The sequence below is a fragment of the Volvox carteri genome (genome assembly GCF_000143455.1).
Source record: "Volvox carteri f. nagariensis unplaced genomic scaffold VOLCAscaffold_6, whole genome shotgun sequence".
NCBI lineage: Eukaryota > Viridiplantae > Chlorophyta > Chlorophyceae > Chlamydomonadales > Volvocaceae > Volvox > Volvox carteri.
Window position 1 is genome coordinate 1881903 of NW_003307549.1, and position 20627 is coordinate 1902529.

The 20627-nt window shown below is 55.2% G+C and overlaps 5 protein-coding genes across 5 annotated transcripts; 2 read left to right on the plus strand and 3 right to left on the minus strand.

Moving 5' to 3' along the window:
• Positions 1 to 693: 693 nt before the first annotated feature.
• hstH2A-1 (histone H2A) lies at positions 694 to 1083 on the minus strand (the record flags this gene model as incomplete). Its single annotated transcript, XM_002947503.1, has 1 exon — positions 694 to 1083. The coding sequence occupies one exon, from the start codon at positions 1081 to 1083 to the stop codon at positions 694 to 696; it is 390 nt and encodes a 129-aa protein (XP_002947549.1).
• Positions 1084 to 1339: 256 nt separating this feature from the next.
• hstH2B-1 (histone H2B) lies at positions 1340 to 1813 on the plus strand (the record flags this gene model as incomplete). The annotated part of the gene is made up of 1 exon (XM_002947366.1): positions 1340 to 1813. One exon carries the CDS (start codon positions 1340 to 1342, stop codon positions 1811 to 1813), a length of 474 nt encoding a protein of 157 aa, XP_002947412.1.
• Positions 1814 to 2883: 1070 nt separating this feature from the next.
• VOLCADRAFT_87784 (uncharacterized protein) lies at positions 2884 to 12127 on the minus strand (the record flags this gene model as incomplete). The annotated part of the gene is made up of 16 exons (XM_002947504.1): positions 2884 to 3082; positions 3445 to 3695; positions 3967 to 4023; positions 4439 to 4602; positions 4858 to 4863; positions 4984 to 5269; positions 5830 to 5883; positions 6236 to 6304; positions 6401 to 6440; positions 6640 to 6731; positions 7794 to 8001; positions 8169 to 8218; positions 9757 to 9813; positions 10138 to 10562; positions 10904 to 11558; positions 12053 to 12127. 16 exons carry the CDS (start codon positions 12125 to 12127, stop codon positions 2884 to 2886), a joined length of 2688 nt encoding a protein of 895 aa, XP_002947550.1.
• A 269-nt stretch (positions 12128 to 12396) lies between these two features.
• VOLCADRAFT_103489 (uncharacterized protein) lies at positions 12397 to 13162 on the minus strand. Its single transcript, XM_002947505.1, has one exon. It carries the CDS (start codon positions 12976 to 12978, stop codon positions 12616 to 12618), a length of 363 nt encoding a protein of 120 aa, XP_002947551.1. The 5' UTR covers positions 12979 to 13162; the 3' UTR covers positions 12397 to 12615.
• Positions 13163 to 17960: 4798 nt separating this feature from the next.
• Positions 17961 to 19809, plus strand: VOLCADRAFT_57046 (uncharacterized protein; the record flags this gene model as incomplete). The annotated part of the gene is made up of 5 exons (XM_002947367.1): positions 17961 to 18349; positions 18422 to 18525; positions 18614 to 18720; positions 18848 to 19138; positions 19531 to 19809. The coding sequence occupies 5 exons, from the start codon at positions 17961 to 17963 to the stop codon at positions 19807 to 19809; spliced, it is 1170 nt and encodes a 389-aa protein (XP_002947413.1).
• Between the last annotated feature and the right edge of the window lie 818 nt (positions 19810 to 20627).

Consider the following 20627-nt stretch of genomic DNA (forward strand, 5'->3'; position numbering starts at 1 on the left):
TCATCTACCTTCAACTGCCTTGCATATCATCCTGGACATTTTAAGGACTGGCACTGCTCGGCGGCTTTTGGGAGACACCTCCCGAGTGGTTTCACTTGCATCTTCCATCATGTACACTGCTTAGTGGTTGACAATATGATAACATGGATACTTGCGACCTCCTTCCAAGTACTAAACATCATACATACTAAGGCAGGCGGCTGGCAGAAGTTAAGGCCTGACTTCTGCTCCCAGTCGATCCAGTCGACCCGGGTTCAAATCCGCCTGCCAGCTCCTCGGGTATTTGAGGAGTGATGAAATGGGAGGTGGCCCCCCATCATATGGACGGTGTAGGACGTGATAATATCAACTTGCGAGCTGACCAGGAACTAAGTTGATGCGCCGTTGATCCGCTAGATTTGGTTGGATGCTGGTGGTGAGTTGCCGAACCCAACGAATACATTCTGAAGTCGGATGGGGTGACGGATTAGGGTGCCCCTCTAGCAGGGGAGAGCAGGGACTGCCCCGGGAAAGGGGGCCGCTGGCGAAGTTAACCACCCTGTAATAACATACATACTAAACGAAGAAATGGCACTTAATAGATGGCCCAACGTGTGAATATTCATACACCATCGGACGGAGACAACATACAACGGTTGGGTGGTGTTGAAAAACACCGAGTTGAATATAATGGATGAGCATTTAGCAGATTGTTTAGGCAGCCTCCTCGCCCTTGCCACCCTTGGACTTCTTGGGCAGCAACACGGCATGGATGTTTGGCAACACACCGCCGGACGCGATGGTCACATCGCCAAGCAGCTTGCCCAGCTCCTCGTCATTGCGGATGGCCAACTGGATATGGCGTGGGACGATGCGGTTCTTCTTGTTGTCGCGAGCAGCGTTTCCGGCCAGCTCCAGAACCTCAGCGGTGAGGTACTCCAGGACAGCAGCCAGGTACACGGGAGCACCAGCACCGATACGCTCAGCATACTTGCCCTTCTTGAGGTAGCGCGCAATACGGCCCACTGGGAACTGCAGGCCAGCCTTAGCGCTACGGCTGACGGCCTTCTTGCCAGCGGTCTTACCCTTGCCACGGCCAGCCATTTCAGATTTATGATAATATAAAAGATAAAAGGAGATACTGTGTGGATGTACACCGAACATGTTTCTTGGTTCTTAAGGAATTTATCGCATGGCGGTTGCCCCGGTGAGCCCAACCACTTCTGACCGTTACCGTTGGAAACTTGTCCCGGTGAGCCATACCTGTCTTCGTATAAACCTCCTTATGGTTCGCCTGAAAGCGCAAGAGTTCTACTGTTACCTGCAATATCAACATCCACTCATTTACTACTCGTCAAATATGGCCCCGAAGAAGGAGGAGAAGCCCGCATCCCAGGCCGCTGAGGCTCCTGAGGTTAAGGCTGAGGCTAAGCCCAAGGCTGTGAAGGCTCCCAAGAAGAAGGAGAAGAAGGCGCCGGCTAAGAAGGTCGCCAAGGAGCCTTCCGCTGGTGGGGAGGATGGCGACAAGAAGTCCAAAAAGAAGGCCAAGGTTGCCAAGAGTGAGACCTACAAGCTGTACATCTATAAGGTGCTGAAGCAGGTGCACCCTGACACCGGCATCAGCTCCAAGGCGATGAGCATCATGAACAGCTTCATCAACGACATATTTGAGAAGGTCGCCACCGAGGCTTCAAAGCTTAGCCGTTACAACAAGAAGCCGACCGTCACGTCTCGCGAAATCCAGACTGCCGTGCGCCTTGTCCTGCCAGGCGAGCTGGCCAAGCACGCTGTGTCCGAGGGAACCAAGGCTGTCACCAAGTTCACGTCCGCTTAAATTTCGTCCGCGTGACCTGCTCAAAATCCGGTGTTTTTCAACACCACCTAAATCTAATGGATCTTTTTAGTAGTCTACTATCAAGTCTACATGACTTGCGCTTCCCTCGGCTAAGTGCTTCCCGAATATCGTACATCGGTATTCAAGAGTTTATGACGATCCGATATCCATATTATACGTTCCATGTAGCGGAGAGAACTGTTACACTCGTCCTGCCGCGGCTTCATATTAATGCAGACTTTCAGTGCAACATGACGACATTGCTGCACAACCTACCTTGGTTCGCAATGTCACACTGCAGCTGCGACAAAACAAGCAGGTTTACCATGTAAAATCCCAATCCCCAAACCCGTCAAGATGATGACATCAAGACCCGTCTTCTTCATCTCCTTTGGACCAACAGCCGCTGCGAGGGCCGGACTACCCACCAATACCGCAATCCCAGATTCTAAATCTCCCACCGACCCTCTTCACCGTAACCCACTTCGCATCCTTGACCCAACTAAACATCCTGCCATCTTAGACTCCGCATCCTCGCTTGCCGGCAGTAGCTCTCCTACAGACCACTAACATTATCCCTCTGTTTACCATTCTACACATCTTACACGCACACCGTTACCACCACCTGTTTGCCGGTGATAGAGGACCGGAGCATCGCGGGCAGACGCACCTAGCAAGTCTACACCTGAACGGTTTCCCGCCCACAACGGGCAGCAAAGCACCTTGCTTGGCTGTATTACTCCAACGTAGCGCGCTACGCAGGTAAGACTCACGCACAACTTATGCTACGCATAGTTTCTGTACTTCCCGGGCCAGAAGCCGAGAGCAAAACAACAATGCAAAATCCCCCCAAAAAGCCCAAACCGCCCGCCCCAAAACGTTCGATGCCAGTCAAGTAAAGGCTCACTTGCCCAAGCCCTGGACAAGAACTCTTCAATCTGAAATCCGTCCTTCTACTTCATCGTTTTTGAAAACATCCCCCGGCATGTTCGACCTTGTCCCGAAACCCTTTCTTATTGCTTACAGACCCAGAAGCGTCTAGGCCGAATTTTTATAGGAAATACAGCTATCTACAGATAATGTTGCAGGTTTGCTGCCTGCTGAGCTGCATTTCCGATGTAATTGGCCGGGGTTAACTGTTTCAACTGGTCTTTGGCAGCTTCCGGCAAACCGTCAATGCCGTCCACAAACGCCATCATGCTCTCCTGCGTCACCCGTTGACCGCGGGTGAAGGCCTTGAGCTTTTCGTACGGCTCCGGGACGCCGTACCTGTATGGCGGGGAACGCATCGTACATGTACGGAAACACACGGCTTGAGTGTCCCTGGCATGTGTCAGCTGCCCAAGGCCACGCGAACGGTACCAAGCCACGTAGAACGGAACCCTCGTACATTCTGGCCCTTACCTCAACCGCTCCACTTTCATTTCCAATGTTGTCACGGAATCAATTGCCGTACTTTCTTACATTTCCCCCCCCACACGAATTCCTCCCGACATGACGGGTGGCTGTGTTTTTTCCCCACTCCCCCAGCCCCAGCTCTCCCTCTTAACCCCCTTCAAAACCCTTCCACAAACACCAAATACACACACAGACACGCACACCTGCCGCCCCACCTGCCCCTGCCGCCCCACCTGCGCATCACGGTCTGAATGGGCTCTGCCAGCACCTCCCAGCTGTTGTCCAGGTCAGCCGCCAGACGGGCCCTGTCGATCTGCAGCTTGGAAATGCCCTTGAGGCTGGCAGCGTACGCCAGCAGCGAGTGGCCGATACCCAGACCCAGGTTTCGGAGCACTGTGGAGTCGGTGAGATCCCGTTGCCAGCGGGAGATGGGCAATTTATGGATAAGGTGGTCCATGAGCGCGTTGGCAATACCCAGATTACCCTGCGGGGGGCCGAGGTTGGGGGGAAAAGAAGAGAGGGGGGGAAGAGGGGGATTGAAGGGCGGATGAGGGGATGCAAACGATGAAGGGAGGATATGGGGTGCTTAGCGCAAGGAAACAGCGCCGACTACTGCACGGGGCATGGCCTAGGCGCGTGGCGGAGAGCGCTAAGAGGTCGGGTAGGTGGAAGAAGGGAATTACGAAGCAACCTAAAAATACCCGTCGCCGTGTGCCGTACACGTACCGTACATACATGCACATACAAGCCCTTACCTCCGAATTCTCGAAATCGATGGGGTTGACCTTATGGGGCATGGTGCTGCTGCCGACCTGCAATTACAGTTAGTGGTTGCCAGTTAGCGGTTGACAGTTAGGTTGGTTACGAAGGCCGTAACATCATATTCATTGAGCGTGGCGGTACGGCTCTCAGATTTCCAATCCACTGGCTACCATTCGCCAATGAGCTCAATGCATAAACAACGCGTCTTCGGTTCTCCGGATTCGTGCGTCAGGGGAGTTGCACTTTCTACACATCAGTACGTTCCGAAATCAACGACATTAACAAAAAATCATCCTCCGCAAGCGCGTGTGCGACCTGACTCTTCTCTGTTCTTGGTTCTCCCTCTACATGATCCCCACAGCCCTCCAACCCCCCAGAGCCCCCCACCCCCACGCCCACCCCACCCTACTCCACCCCACCCCACCCTACCCTACACCACACCACGCCCACGCCCACCCTCCTCACCTCCCCCGCAATGGTCTTCTGTCGGAAATACCCAAGGGAGATGTACCCCCACACGTCCCGGTCAAAGTCAATGAGGATGTTGTTGAACCGGATGATGGCGCCGTACAGCTCGGCAATGTAGTCGTGCGGCTCGATCTGGGTCACGTAGGGATTGAACTCGAGACCTGAGGGCACCGCCACCGGGGAGCGTGCGCGGAAAGGTGGGTTATTTTTCGGTGCTGGATAGAGAGTTCTAGTATAAGCTTTTCAATTCAATCTCCGTCCAACGTGGCATGCGAATTCATCATGAGACACGACGCTGACAGACAGACAGGAGTGAACCCCGGGGCCCTCGGCCAGACGAAAAGCTCTTCGCAACCGGGGCCTCGCTCCCAAAAAAAAAACTCCAGTTAAAACCCTAAAACCCAACATTCCCCCACCTTCGGCTATCCACGGGCGGCGGGGGGAAAGGATTCACGAGGCGGTTTCCTTCCCCATCCAATACACACACATCCCCATCCATTGTACAGCAGTACGAATTATCCCAGTCACAAGGACGTACTCACCCAGTGACGTTACGAACTCCTGCGCCACCGCCTGCCAGTCCACCTCCGGATACGCACTCAGGTGGGCGTTATAGTTGCCAACTGCGCCCGCCATTTTCCCCAGGTACGGCACCGCCGCCAGCTGGTCGCGTTGGCGGCGCAGGCGGTACGCGAATACGGCCATCTCCTTGCCCATGGTGGTTGGCGAGGCGGTTTGCCCGTGTGTACGACTGAGCATGGGAACCTGGGCAAACTCAGCGGACAGGCGGGACAGCTCCGAAATGATCTTGTCCATGGTGGGAAGAACCTGCGATGGGGGGGAAGGGAGGGGAGGGAAAAACGCGAACCACGAACGAGTGAAGCTGCTGCCAAGGAAAGAGTGGAAGGGAAGGGAGGGGAAGGGAGGCGACGGGAAGGGAAAGCCGGGGAATCATATGCAAGGAGATCGGAAATAAGGACTGCCGGAAAAGGCGTCCAAAGTTCATAAAAACTTCCCCTAGGGAGTCCTAGGGGCTCGGAGTCCCATCCACCCGGAGGGGGAGGGATTGAGAGGGGGAGAAACCTCTTGCGTCATATGTGTATCTGCATATTTTACTTTTCCTTACGATGATGATTCCCCCAGTCTCCAAAGAGAGCCCAGTGCTATAGCTTGAGGAGGAGGAAGGGGGCGGGGGAAGAGAAGGGGGGGATCGAAAAAAAAAAACACACACAGACGGCACCTCTGCGTCCACTCCAAACACATGACCCTATCCTGCAGCGGTGCTTATGCAGGCTTGCTGTTTTTCCGTACGACGGTCGTACCCGGTTCCCTCGAAGAGGCACTCCAAACCCCGAGAGGATCCCTTCCCCCCTGTCCCGGCCACTCACGTGTTCCTGTACGGCCTCCTTGAGCATGAGTGCGTGGCTCAAATTGTTGATGTCCTGTGTGTGTACGGAGGTGGGGGGATGGTTGGGGGAGGTGGGGGGATGGTTGGGGGAGGTGGGGTTATACGACACGGTACGTCGTGGGCAAGCCGGGGGCGATGGCGGCTGTGGCGCCCGTCAAGCGCGCTGGTGGACCCCGGCAAAAGGGAGTGGGACTAGGCGGGCGGGGTGAGGGGGTTCCAACCATGAAGGGGCCAAAAGAACGCAGGTTCACCGCCACCATCACAACTACCATTACAACCACCGCGGCGGCAGCTTCTCTCCAAAACAACTACTATAGAACACGAAACCCCAAGCCAACCCCCACTCACTCACCGCCCGCCGCCAGCTACCCCCCAAACCCCCCTACCTCACTAGTGCATGCAAAGTGGGTGAACTCCAGCACAGCCGCCAGCTCGGGATCGGATTTGAAGTGCTCCTTTAAGGGGCGAGAAGGGGGGAGAACAAAGTAGGAAAACCGGTGGGAGGAGGAAAGGACGGGGGAGATAGAAACATCTCTAAACACAGGACACACATGCAACTCAGCAGGAAGTGCCCCGAGCTGCAGAGGCCCCCTGTGTCGGAGGGGGAGGAGGGGGAGGAGGGGGAGGAGGGGGAGGAGGGGGAGGAGGGGGAGGAGGGGGAAGAGGGCGAGGAGGGGGAGGAGGGCGAGGAGGAGGAGGGGACATAAGGGAAGGGGTAAAAGGGGGTATATGGATACAAGGCAACACAGACAGATACGAATGTCGTCCCCATCCCAGGGACAGCCCCCACCCCACTACCACTACCTCCCCCACCCGACCCACCTTGAGCACGTACTCCACGGCCTTCACATCGTGATTGGTGGTCTTCTCGATCTGCTTAACCTGTAACGAACAACGACATAACGGCGTAACAACCGGCAATAACGGCAGCAGCAGCAGTGGCAGTAGATGAGAGCATGAGGACACGTGTGGGGATTGAAAGCCAGGGGGGTCATCAGGACCCGTTCCCATGCCCCAGCGCCCACCGCTAGCTACCACCACCACCATCATAACACGATCCGTCCGCGAAGAGGAATAAGCGGGAGGCGACAACAGCAGCAACAGAACAGCAGTCACTACCACCACCACCACCACCACCACCGCCGTAACGCCCACATTAGTGCATGAGGAGAGGAAGGGGAGGGGAAGGGGGGCAGAGCGCGGGAAGGAGAGAGGAGGGACCTGCCGAAAAAAGCGACACCCCCATGGCGGCTAATAAGCCGTGCCCAACAAACTTCCAACCGCCGAAAACCACCCAACCGAGTAACTAACCCGAGCCCCACACACCTGCGCGTCCGTATTTTGTCATTTGTCATAATTTCCCCCCCCTTGGTCAGTTCTGCTTCCTGCACATCCGCCGCAGCAATCTTTTCTTTGGCAGCAGCTTCACTCTCGCTCGTGGTTCGTCTTCCCCCCCTCCCCGCCCCGAAACCGATCCTCAGACACACACGCACACACACGTGTTTCACCCACAATGCGGCAATGTGTCACACCGAGTATGACCGCCCATCCGTCCACCAACCTGCCCGCCAAAACCTGAAAACCTTACTTACTTACATACCTACGTACCTACCTACGCACATACCCACATTAAAAGAACTGCTTTCCAGCTCCCGTTTGCGTGGACCCAAATCACCCGCCGACACTCACTGACAGATTCAAGAGTTGGGAAGAACATGGACCCAGACCAACCAATCAACTAACTGGCCGCTTGACTGACAAATTCACCTACTCATCCCCCAACACACAAACACACACACACACAAGAACACAGCCCTGCCCATTCCCCGCTCCCCCCGCCACCATCCCAACGCCCTCCTTTCCAACACACACACAAACAAACAAACAGCTCTCTGCCCAAATCCCTCTCCCCACACACACCCAAGCCCCCCTCCCCCCTCTCACCTTCATGGCCACCTCCGGGGTGAAGCCCTCCGGAGTGCACAGCCGGTCCAACAGGCGGTTAGCTTCCGGGGAGAAGGGCGGGACCTCCGTCACAGGAGGAATGCGGGACAGCTGCTGCAGCCACCGGCACTCCACCAACACACGGAACCTGATGAGGCCGTACTCGGAGAAAATGGTGCGGAGCGGCGCGCTTAGACGGCCGTAGCGACTTGAATAACGACGGGATGGGGGAGGGAAAGAGGGGAAAGAAGGGACGGGGGAGGAGGCGAAAATGGTTACAGAAGGCGTGAGGTAGGGGATAAAGAGTGGTTTGCAGCGATTGGCCTGTAGACGCCGGATGGGTTCGGGTGTGAATGAGAGGTTGAGCTCTCTTACCCGTCTAGGGGGCTCACGGCAGTTAGCTCCGACAGCTCCAGCTTGGGCAGCTGCGGGGATACAAGTTTGAATTATTAGGATAAATACAGCATATCTAGTGCTGCTGAAGTCATGAGTATTCAAAGCTAGCGAAACTTGCTGATTAGTTCCGAGCTGGCTTCCGAATGGTGCCTCAGCCCCAGGTGCAAGCCTTACCTGTGCCGGTGCGGGAGCTGCTTTAGGAACATGGCTTGGCGTGGGTGCCGGTGGCGGTGCGGCTAAGGTTGCCACCGGGCGGCATGGCCCGATGCGTGGCACTGCAAGGTGTAATTGCCGGCGGCCAGTGGTCTCACGGCTTATCACGCCTGTTTGGGCACCTTGACGAAGTGTCGTGTTCATACTTGCTGGATAACGGCTCTAGTTTGGGCCTAAGGCAGAGCAACCCTAAGTCGCTTTCGTGCGATGCGCCGCGCGGCACCGGAGCGTCGTCTCTAGGCAAGTTAGGACGCGAACACAATAATATTGGTGTTAATGGAGCAGGTGGCGTCGTAGATTGCAACAATTGAAGTGATTGGCGGCAGCGTGGGCTTGCACGACGACACGTGCGGCACGCGAACAAAAAGTTTGGCGTGTCTCATAAAAACGTTATTGCGTGCATACATAAATAATTCTGGAAAATGATGATTTGCTGTATAAGCCCAACGCGTAAGTGGCGCAACCCTATAGACATGCTACAATGTTCGAAGCGACGACAACAAGGATACTGTCATTCCTTATTCAATATCATTTTATTGGATCATCAAAAAGGCAAAGCATGTAGGGTATCATGTGATACGTGGCTTCTGCTTTAAATAGTACTTAATCGATTGTTTACCCTTGCTTCTAGGCCATGAACCTATGAACCTGAACTGAAGACGCATAACTTAGCATGCTCTGCAACCCTAATGGAAACCTCAGGACCCTGCGTAAAGGATAAGGCGCAACCTTTCGCAATCCCTAAACCTGCCGATGCCCCCCTGGCAGTCACTTGCCGAAGAAGGGTTACATCCACTTTTGCTTTGAGCCATACACATACACCGTTCCATGCCTGTACATCCTCCACGCTTCAGCCTCTCCGGTCGTGGCCTCTTAGTTCGCACCGAAACCAAACCTTGAGCGAATTTGCAAAACACTTCTTATTGGCACATATGCGACGGCACATATGCGACGGACGGACGACCAACACTCACGTTTCCTAAAACCAAACAGACCTTCATGGCCGCCGTTTGTTGCAGCAACCTTACGATGCTCACATACTGCAACCCCAACTCCCAACTTTCGGTCACTTCGCGCATGTTCTCTATACTATATGCGAGACAACCTGTTTCAAGAGGCCCATGATGGCCCCTGCACACAAATACACACGTGCCCGTCTGATCTTGCCAGAAACACAGACCAACAAAACCTCCTAAGTCTTGTCTGTGTAAATCCAAAGGGTGCGGAACGTCTTTGTCGGAAACAGCTGGTTGCGCCAGCTGCACTGCAGGTTTGCAAGCTAGGCAGCCTCCAAGCCCAAGACAGAGGTGGCGGAGCCGCTGTCTTTACCGCCGGAATCCAGTCGGTGCCGCACCTCTGCCACCTGTCGGCTTAGCTCCGCCAGCATCTCGCTTTGCTGCATCACCGCGCCCTCTAACTTGGACATAGAGGCAGACAAGGAGGGCAACACAACTAGCAGCTGCTCGACTAGCGCCACGGGGACCAACTGCTGCTGCTGCTGCAGCTGTGTCGGCATCTGCGCCTGTGGCTGCAGCTGTCTCTGCGGCTGCACTGCTGCATGTGTCTGCGAGTGCAGCTCTGTCTCTTGTCCATCTTGGCCGCAAGCGCCTTGGCCGCGGGCCCCATGTGATACACTCGGAGCAGCGCCATCCCCGCCCACCCCGTCGCGTCCGCCCCACTGACCCACGGGTCGTCCCAGCAGGTGGTCCTCAATGCGCCGCACCCGGTCACACACCTCCGACAGCTGGGCGGCTGCGGCCGCCAGCGAGACTCCCTGCAGCGGCAGGCCCCCGGGCCCTAGCGGCCAAGACGACATTGACGAAGGCGGTGGTGGTAGCGGCTGTGAGGGCCCCTGCGGCAAGCCTCCGGCCTGCGATTTCGGTGGCAGCAGCGTTGTTGCTGCTGGCGCAAGCTGCGTTGCACTGCAGGCCGAAGACCCATGGGTCTGGGATTGAGCCGAGGCCTGCAACAGAGACCGAGCCAATGTCGCCGCCAGGCCTAGGTTGGCCCTTGCCGCCGATGGTACAGCCGCCGTCGTACCGGTCGTACCGGAGGCGCCGGCGGCAGCACCAAGGTAAGCGGAGGCGGTGGGACCGGAGGCAGGGCTGGTGGTGTTGGTGCCGGCATGGGCCGGTCCGAGCGGAGTCAGCGGCGGTGGTACTGTAAGCCGTATGGCACGCAGACGTGTGGGGAAGGCGAGGGAACTGGGCATCAACTCAAGTTGGAAAAGGCCGGTTTGAAGGATGAGCCGTCGGCATCGACAATACGGCATCCCGCTACGGCACAACACAGTGCAGCCGTCCACGACAATACCATGACCTTTACAGAACCATCCGCCGCTAATAACCCTCCCCTAATCCCCTCAGTTCAGATGGACGACAACATCCCCCGGAAGGCGCATACCCCTCTACTTCATCATTCACGCTTCACCTCAACCTGCTCGGACAGACTAGAGCTGGTGGTTAGGTGCTTTTCCTCATTACGGCCTCTTTACTACCTACCACTAGCAGCCGCTCGCTGTAACAGCTCCCGCAACTGCTGCATCTGGGAGCCCACCGGCTGGCTTTTTGAGCCCACCGTACCACCGTCCCACGGGTCGCTGCTCCCGGTTGCTGCAGCCATGGCTGCCCCCGCCACTGCCTCAGCTGGGCCACAAGCAGACGCGCTGCTGGACAGCGGTGACGGTGGCGGCTGAGCTGATGCCGCCACTGTTGCCTCCGCGGAACTGTACGGCGGATGTGTGGTTCCAGAGCGGTTTCTGCCGCTAGCAGCGGGAGATCCTTCAGCTGGCGCGCTGTGCACCTCTGGTGGCGGTTCAGGCTGCGGCTCCGACATGCTCGCTGCGACGGGATTTTTCGCATCCGGTGCCAGCTGGCGCTCAGGCCATGGCATCCCTGTCTCCACAGCACAAGTCCTACCATCAGCAAGAAACGAAGACGGAGCGGGAGATGCTGCTACCACTGCACCATCGCTACCGATCGTGGTAGGGAAAGTTGTGGTCGTGGCCATGGCGGCGGCACCGGAAGTGGTGGCACCCTCGCCGGCGACGTTATCGACAGGGAGCAGGCGAATGCCATGAACGATGCACTCGCCACGCGCGGCCCCACGCGCGGCGGAGGCGAACCGCAGCTGCAGCACACGCCAGTCGGGATAGGCCTGTGGCCGTCCCCACCATTTGCGTGAGTAGACGTGTACGTGTGTGTGTGTGTGTGGATGGGGCGGTATATGTGTGGGGACATAAGGCATAATGGAACGGGCGAAAATTTCTGTTGTGTAGGAGGAGAATGTTGGGCCCCTGGCGCTCGGTCAGCAGACGCAGTCTTGTATTTAGACGATGGTGATGACTGAGACGTGCGGATCGTCATCTGGGTCATCCTGCTCTATGCTTTCCTGTTTTTTCAAGCTCTCTCCTCCCATTCCTTCCTAGGGTTCTGTGCCTCTGCTGCGGCAATAACACTTCCATCACCCGTTGATTATTATATGCAGCAACTATATATCGTCAGCGGCGAGATACGCATAAAGAATACAGGGATGCGTTATTGTCAAGGAGAGGTGAAAGGGCGCAGCAGCAGACTATGAAGTAAAGGGGGCGCCTGGCGCGGGATGAATTTGTTCTTCCCCTGGTGAGGGTTCATGTGTGAACACCGCACCTGGCTGGCAGGTACTCGCACCATGAACGCTGTATGTTCAGCCCCGGACCCCGTTGAGGAGCAACATGTTGGCATGCTATCGGCAATTGGTTTTGCTGTGTGTGGCACTCCGCGGAAAGTCGCGCCGTAGGACAATGAGCTGTCTCCATGCCCCTGAACATGCAACTCCACGATGCGACTGCTGCTGACGACTTCAACATCGGCCGCGCCAGCTGAAGAACATGAAGAGCGTAACAGGCGCAGCACAGGTGCTGGAGACGGCTTGGTGCTCCATTCCGCGCCGTTGGCCACGACGTGCACAGGAAAGTGGAGTGACGCTAACGGTACCGTGCGCAAGACGCCTTCAACGGTGAACGTTACATCCATAGAAGATACACGTACAGGTCAGGTCAGGTTGTATTCCATGGAAAACGACCACTCGAGTGTTTAAAAAAGGACAACCTTGCAGGCCGCCGACCCCCCAGTTCTTACGCGAGAACACGCGATGTTAGGCAAAAGAAGTGGATACCTATAGATAGACCTGACGCCAAGACGGCTATGTACGATCTGTTCTTGCTCAGACGTCAAAGGTTGTGCATCGGGTTCTGCTGTGCATTCATCACTTCCCGATCAAACTCATTCAGCATGTAACCGAACTCGCTCGCCAGATCTTGTAGCGCATGCACCATTGCCTCCTCTGGGGATTTCGTCCCATTGGTCTGCACCTTAACAACCATCACCGGCTCCAATGGATGTGGAATGCGATATCCAGCGAAAACCATCGCCTTGTCTGAATGCAACTGCATCCTCAGCAGGTTCCCCATGGTGTGGTCCTCAGAACGAAACGAGAAGGTGCCGGCATCCTTCAGTTTTGTATCGGCCTTATAGTTAACCTTGCGTTCCCCCTCGGGAAGCACAAACTGCACATAGCGGTCCGGCTGGTTCATGGCGCCGCAGCCCACGCGTTAACTGCCTCTAAGTTCCTGTATCCTTAAGCTATCTTCTTTCTGAAAAAACTAGATCTAAGCCATTTCACAACAGGCAGGAAGAAAATTGAATTCTTGGGGGACTGTACCTAAGCCGGTTGTTCGTGACTGTGTTGCTGGTAGAGCGTCAACACACAGCCCTCGACACCGTCAGCTTGTCAATTAGAGTAGTAGTCAAGGGATGCGATGAACGGGACACAATGAAAAGCACTCAGGTTTTCCAGTGCATATGACCAACTACTTGGGTCGTACAAATGAAAAAGGAACAGATAGGGCGGATAACCGTAAAACCCGGGCTAGTTCAACAGTGCAAACAATTTCACGACCAGACCTCCTTGACAACTGAGAGTCTAAATTGCGAACCCGGATTCAGGCGGCCCACTGTTATTAGTTTACACGGGCGAAGCGAATGTCTCCCGTATAAAGCACAACAAAACCACGGAACTACCACGCAAGTACACTAAGCCCTTCAAGGCCGAACCCTCCGCCACATCACTGGGTGTTTGTTACTTCGTTACTCCACAAATTCTCGCAACATTCTCCGGGAGGGCAAAGTGCGGGACTAGAAAATGATCGTGAACCCCCTTCTTGGGACTTCTTCAGTTGGCAAGGAAGCAGATCGGAGGGCTAGGCAGATAATGTTCTGATACCTCTCAGGAGCTGCCATATAGCAGTGAGGTGTGTTTTCCAGGACGGTCGGAGTACGTCGGAAGCGGGAGTGGGGTTAACACCTGCTTAAATATCTCACGCGATCTTTACATGCGATCGGCGCCGGATCAGGGACCATGCTGTCCTGAGGGATGAGTTATCGCATAGAACGCAAAGGGAAGTACTTATTACACGTTGTTATTATTTGATTGGCTCTTAACCGCTAATAGATAAAAACGAAGGAAGGATGCTGGCCAAGGATACGTACGACATATACCAGCCTTTATGTGTACGTCGAGTGCGGGCATCTGCTGCGGGGGGCTCCTGTCCCGTCCTTGCTGTTAGACGAAGATTGCGCTACGCTCTGTTGCGTTCGTGTCCTTGGTCAGGGAGTATCGCCTTGGTGTGGTAGCTGGTTGGCTTTTGAAGCAGGCTTAGTATTATCGGTGCCGATAAGGGGCTCGCTGCCACCTCAGTGTGTGTACATATGTACATATATATACATACATTAATTCATTCGTCCATCTAGCGCCCGCACCAAAGCACCATACAGCGCGGCATCACGCCGCCGTACCGCACGCAGAACGTCACCTCTTTCTTCAGCAAAATCGCCGTCTCTCGAGACACGTCTCGAACGTCCACGCCGCGCGCCGAAATGGTTCCCCCCACAATTCGAATCCCGCCGATCCCGCAGATCAACTATCGCAGCATATGCGCCACCTGCAGCAGCGCCGCATTCAGGCGCTTGGTACGCCCCGGGCTCCGCCCCGGGCCGCAATTGCAAAACCACGCAGGTCCTCTCTTTCCCCTCGATTTTACGACTGGCTCCATGGCTCTGCAATTAAGCAGCCAGCTGCAAAAAAATCGAGGGGAAAGAGAGGACAAAGGAACAGCGGGGTTGGGTCTCTGTTTAGGGCTGGGAATTCGCCCAGACTAGGTAAGGAGGTTTCAGTTCGACAAACAACCAGCACAAGGCTAACAGCATTGGGGAGGTGATCTTTACTGGCGCCCTCGTGGCTGATCTGCGTTCTGGCAAAGAATATCCCAGCGCTGTGCTTCCCAGCACGACGAGCCGCAGCGGTGCCTAACCAGGATCCATTGCGTACGTAAGCGTTATTCGTGCAAAGCTCCATTACCCGGGACGACGGGGCTTCCCCACCTAACGCGGTGGTCGAGCAGGTACGGCGCAAAGTATGCGTACTGCACCACGGCGTCTTATTCCGGCGTGTGCGAAATGGTCAACACACCGCTGTCCATATCATACGATGTGGTTACCCTGTACAGTGCATGTCTGCCATGCAGGCGCAAAGAAGATACCGTACATGCCATACAGTCCATTGGAAAAGAAGGCTGCCGGGTTCCACATTCACGGGGAATGTGGAATGTAGGTTTCTGTCCCTTGCAGGAACAGGCATCGACGGCCACCATCATGGCTGCGAGATTGGGGTGGCCACCGTGCTTCTAAATTGGATCCCGTTGTAAACATACATGGTTTCCGTACAATGCATCTGTCTTAGATCATAAAGGATTAAACCACACGCCGCCAGGATACGTTAACTCCAACCTCCACCAAGACCATCTCCCAACAACAGCCCTTCGTCTCGTCCTGTCCCTGCTCCGGGCCACCCTACCCGCCACACACAAAAACCAGTCCTGCAGGTCGTACGATGCCCATTCACGGTAGCCATTCCGCGCCGGTGCGTAGCTAGGGGCCCCGGCATTCATGATCCTCAGGCTGAAGGGTTTTGGCCCGCAACACCCACTAAGCGGAAGTTGAACCACCTGGCCAGGTGCGACCAGAGTTGGCCAAGGCAGATCGTATGTCAAGGAGGGCATGGAGCGGCACCAGCGGCAGTGGTGGCACTGGAAGCCGCCGGGGGACTGTGATGTTGGGTTCTGATCCCCAGTTGAGTGCGAGACGAAGTGGGTTCGAAGTGAGGGAAGGAGGGGGACGGAGGGCGCAAGGCCGTGGAGATGGGAAGCTCGCACCGCTAACGTCAATACGGCAATCTACACGCCGAACGTCAATGGCTGTTCCAGGAAGGAGGGAATGTGGTCGGGGAAGGAAAGGGGCGTGGGGGAATGATGGATGAAACTGTCGTGTGTCGTCTCAGCTTCCATGGACTGGTTGGGGAGCTTTGGGACAACTGTACCTCTTCTTTTGCCTTCAGACATCTTGCGCTATAGGCCGCAACAACTTATTACTCTCCCACTCCCTCCCTGCATTCCTCCACCTCCCTTTCCGCATCCCCTGCCTACGTACGCATGAAGGGTAGGCCTCAACTAACCGGGGAATCCGGCCTCAGCTGGCCAATAAACCTGCTTTATACTTTACCACTCGGCAGTGAAAACTCCCCCCCAGTGAAACCCCCAACTGCCAATGCTCAACTGGCAGTGCTCCCTGCCGTCAGTCGTAAAGTACGGATCCGAATTTAGTGGCCATATGAATCATACCCAAATCCGAAGCATCCAGCACCTGACGGGGGCCCCTGGGTGGGGAGAGAGCTAACAGGGAAGGTTTGCAAGTGTATGTATGTATGTATGTATGTATGTATGTATGTATGTATGTATGTATGTATGTATGTATGTATGTATGTATGTATGTATGTATGTATGTATGTATGTATGTATGTATGTATGTATGTATGTATGTATGTATGTATGTATGTATGTATGTATGTATGTATGTATGTATGTATGTATGTTTTTTGCATGCAGGGGACGGCAGCCACGTCACGGTGCATGGCCGCGGTAGTACTTGTCCAGGACTCGGTCGGTAGACCAGGAGCGGATTGAAACCACACGGAAGCCTTGTGCACCGGAGGGGATGGAGGAGCTGGAGGGGCTCCTTTATGGGGTAAAGTGAAAGAACTGGCTGGCTACATCTTTTGTTAGTGCTTGTTTCAGAACCCCGGCTCGTCATTCGTTCTCATTCCCCGTAGGAGACGTTACTTCCCAGGAAGCCGGCCGAGCCCCCATGGCGAGTGGAGCGAAAGGGTGAGGAAGTGCGGTTCGGAGGGGCAGGGCAAGGAAAGAGGAAGCGGAAGAGGGGGGTTGGAGGAGGGACAGACAAGGAGATGCGCGGCGAGACCGGAAAGTAGACGGGAAGGAGAATGGCCGGAGAACAGGAAAGGATGCGCCATCCGCCGCTGTCATTGTTGTTGCGGCTGCTGCTGCTGCTGCGGCGGCGGCGGCGGTGGCGGCTGGAGTAAGAGCCTGCATGTGCATGAGGACATTGAACTGGGCCTGGAGATGCCGCCAGTTACCGCTTACATACATCTCGAGTTCCTTCACACTGTTACCACCACCTTTGCTAACGAGTCGCCAGGTTGAGGAGTCTTTGAATCATTTAGAGCTTGTATGCCCGTATGCGTAAGGCAGACTCGTTTCGGATACTCATACCATGCAACAGTTGATCGGCCAGCCAAACCACCGCCGTTGCCAACCACATCGACTGAGGGCCCAGCAACATACCTCAATTTCACCCGCGTCCATGCAGGCGCTTATTAGGTAGCAGAATGTGAAAAGAGAGGAGGTACTGGTACTGCCGAGGGCAGTATTGGTGACACCGTGCGGCCATGGTCTGGAGGTCACTAGCATGCGCGTTTGTGAATGTGCGTTGCGGGGGGTTAAACGGGTTTGAGTTGAGGAATGATGGGGCACGCGGCGCGAAGCCTGAGGCGCGAGCTTTATTCGCGTAGCATCGCCTAATCTTGGAAATGGATGCTTGCCGGATGGTTCTTGAGCAGCCGCTGCCAACGGGTCACAGGCGACATTCGAACCCGTGGACAGGCTGAATGTTGAGGTGCACTGTACAACAATCGGCGGATTATGCACTCTGAAGCCGCTATGGGGTTTTAGTTTAGGATGCGCGCCACGCGCGCAGATGTGCACCAGGTGCGCATGCACGACCGGTCGCAAGTAAACCGCAGCACTCAAAGGTCTTTGGGGTCAACTGCAGTTGTTAGCTATGCGCACTGAAATGAAAATCACATGCAATAACCTTTGCTTGGCTGTCAGGTTTTCCTATTTGGGCCCCACCTGTACGATGCTGTTTTTCCAGCCATCAAGACTGTGTGGACGATGCGACCAGAGTCATGCTCCACCGCTGAGTACCGTTATTGCCGCGTTTGCCAGCTATTCATTGTTCTATTTCATTATACTTTTCCTAGAGGAACGTGAAAGAGACATAGCCACTCACGAAAAGGTCGATGTCCGACTAGCTGACACGAACACCTGTCCTTTGCCACAGACTCTGAAATATGGGCTTGTACAATATGAATATTCCAGAGCGGATGAGCACGCCTGAGACAGTTGGCTGCTCTTCGCGTGTTCTGCAAACTTGCCTGCCGCGCCACCGTTCCATCACAACTTTCTCGCGGCGCAACAGCGACGCGCGCCCAGTTGTGCGGACATGCGTCTACACACCTACTCGGAGCGAGGAGCAGACTGCGCTGAAGCTTGAGGCGCAGGTTGTGCCACCGGCAAACCTATTGAACGAGATTTTGGCGCCTGTGAAGTCGGATATGGAGCAAATGAACCAAAACCTTAAGAACGTGGTTGGCAACCGGCACCCTATGCTGATGGCTGCGGCGGAGCAGATTTTTGGTGCTGGCGGCAAGAAGTTGAGGCCAGTCATTGTTTTCCTCGTCGCGCACTCAACCGCCCAGCGTGAGGGCCTCACGTGAGCACCGTCTCGGCTGTGTTCGCTTATCTACCTCTTGTGCATAGAAGCAAACATGTCCTTGCATCACAGGGAACTGACAGACAAGCACCGACGTCTAGCAGAAATTACCGAGATGATTCACACCGCCAGCTTGGTGCACGACGATGTGCTCGATGAATGTGACATCCGACGAGGTGAATAGAATTAAAGGGGCTCCCATTTCAACGGCACTTTTGCTCGGCTATTTCCTTAGGTTGGCGCTCGCATGTTTGCCACTCGCAGGGAAGAAAACCATTAACAGCATGTATGGGACTCGCGTCGCTGTATTGGCTGGTGATTTTCTCTTCGCTCAATCCTCCTGGTTCCTGGCGAACCTTGACAACCTAGAGGTGCGTCCTTTCGGTTCTTGTCGGAGGTTCAGTATCTAAGCTGCCTCGCACTGAAAACCTCCGCACCCAATGGCAGCCCAGCTCAGATGCATGCCCGCGTCCTCAACCCAAATCATGTACGCGACAGGTTATCAAGCTTATCAGTCAGGTCATTGCGGATTTCGCCAACGGTGAAATTAGCCAGGCTGCCAGCTTGTTTGATACCGACATCACCCTGGAGCAATACCTCGATAAGTCATTCTACAAGACCGCCTCTCTCATAGCTGCCAGCTGCCGCTCGGCCGCCGTGTTCAGCGACTCGCCCGTAGAGGTGAAGGAGGCTATGTACAGTTACGGCAAGCATTTGGGTCTGGCGTTTCAGGTTGTGGACGATGTTCTGGACTTCACGCAGTCAACCGAGCAGCTGGGCAAGCCGCAGGTGCGGCGGCTGGGAGGTTACCCAGCCGGTTTGGGGAGGACTGGGTTTTGTGATACTAAGCTGTAAGAAAAGGCCTGATCAGGGTTGGCTGGTGGTAGGTAGTCTTGTCACATACCTCAGGGCGGTGCGAAGGTGCTATGGGTTTTGCCCGCTGGAGTGAGTTGGCTTGAATGAATTGGGTTGACAGCTTCCTGCTACCAAAACGGCGCATTTTCTTGTCAAAATTAGGTCGGAGAGCCGGCAGCTTGCCTTCTCCATTCCCCTTTTTGCCTCCTACTGATCTGGGTTTTCCTTGCACCTTCCCCTTCCTTGCACCTAGATTAAGCAAAGTTAGGTTTCATTCCGGCCCGCATTCGGATTGTATGATATTCCTGTCTCCCACATGCACACAGGGTCAGGACTTGGCGAGTGGGAACCTCACTGCTCCAGCAATTTTCGCGCTGCGCAAGTCCCCGGAACTCTTGGACATAATTTCCTCGGAGTTTGTCGAGGAGGGCTCCCTGGAGCGTGCACTTGAGCTGGTCCGGGAGACGGGCGGCATTGAAGAGGCGAGGCTTCTGGCGCGGCAACAGGCGGACATGGCACTTGCAGCCCTGGAGTGCCTCCCTGAGGGCCCCTCAAGACGCTCCCTGCGGCTCATGGTGGACTACGTCCTAGAGCGCATTTATTAAGAGCTGGGCTGAATCTGCGAGGTGTAGTAGGTCAGGTTGTTGATGGCCATGCCATTTACAGTTCCGGTGTCTGCTATCCAGTTCAAAATGTTAATGGAGGGAGGGAGGGAGGGAGTGGCTGCGACGGCTGGCAAGCAGAATAGATGTATACTTACGACAGCTGTCTCGTCCACCAGTGGCAAACAGCTGTCCACCAGTGCAGGAAGCGAGATGGTGGATTGCTCTTATGACCGGATAATCGCCCGTCTAAGAGAGTTGTGAGGTTGGTCGGTAGCTTTTTAAGGATAGCTCTGGAGATGCGGGTGTTGCTTACGCCGGTGGAGGCCTCTGCTCACGTCCAATCGCAGAACGAGTGCTCCGCAGCTCTCAATACGGTTGCATCGTGCACCTTGGATGCAGCGTGGGTGGAACTAGATGTGGGATGATCCAACTTTGGACTTTAGCAGGAGGTTGATTTCGCGCATCAGTGGCGAAGCTTTTCTGGCGGGGTGGCATGTTAAAGGGCATTTCTGTACATGTTTAGGGTTACACGTTTCAGTGGGCCTTTCAGGCTATCTGAAGTCATTAGTGGTTGCACGGGCAGCCTCTTCCCCACGGCGCCTTGTACTGCACGACTGATCAGACGTGACGGAATGGGCTGGTCCTATGATGTCGAGCGTACAAATGCAACTAAGCGCCTCTGCATTCGTGCACCACTGAAAGGCCGAGAATATATACAGGGAAACGGAAGTGCGATGGTGGTTGGGGTGAAAATGGAGGCGCGACATGAGCTTTGAACCATGTGCGGGCTACCTCGACACCATGCGGTTGTGGAGATT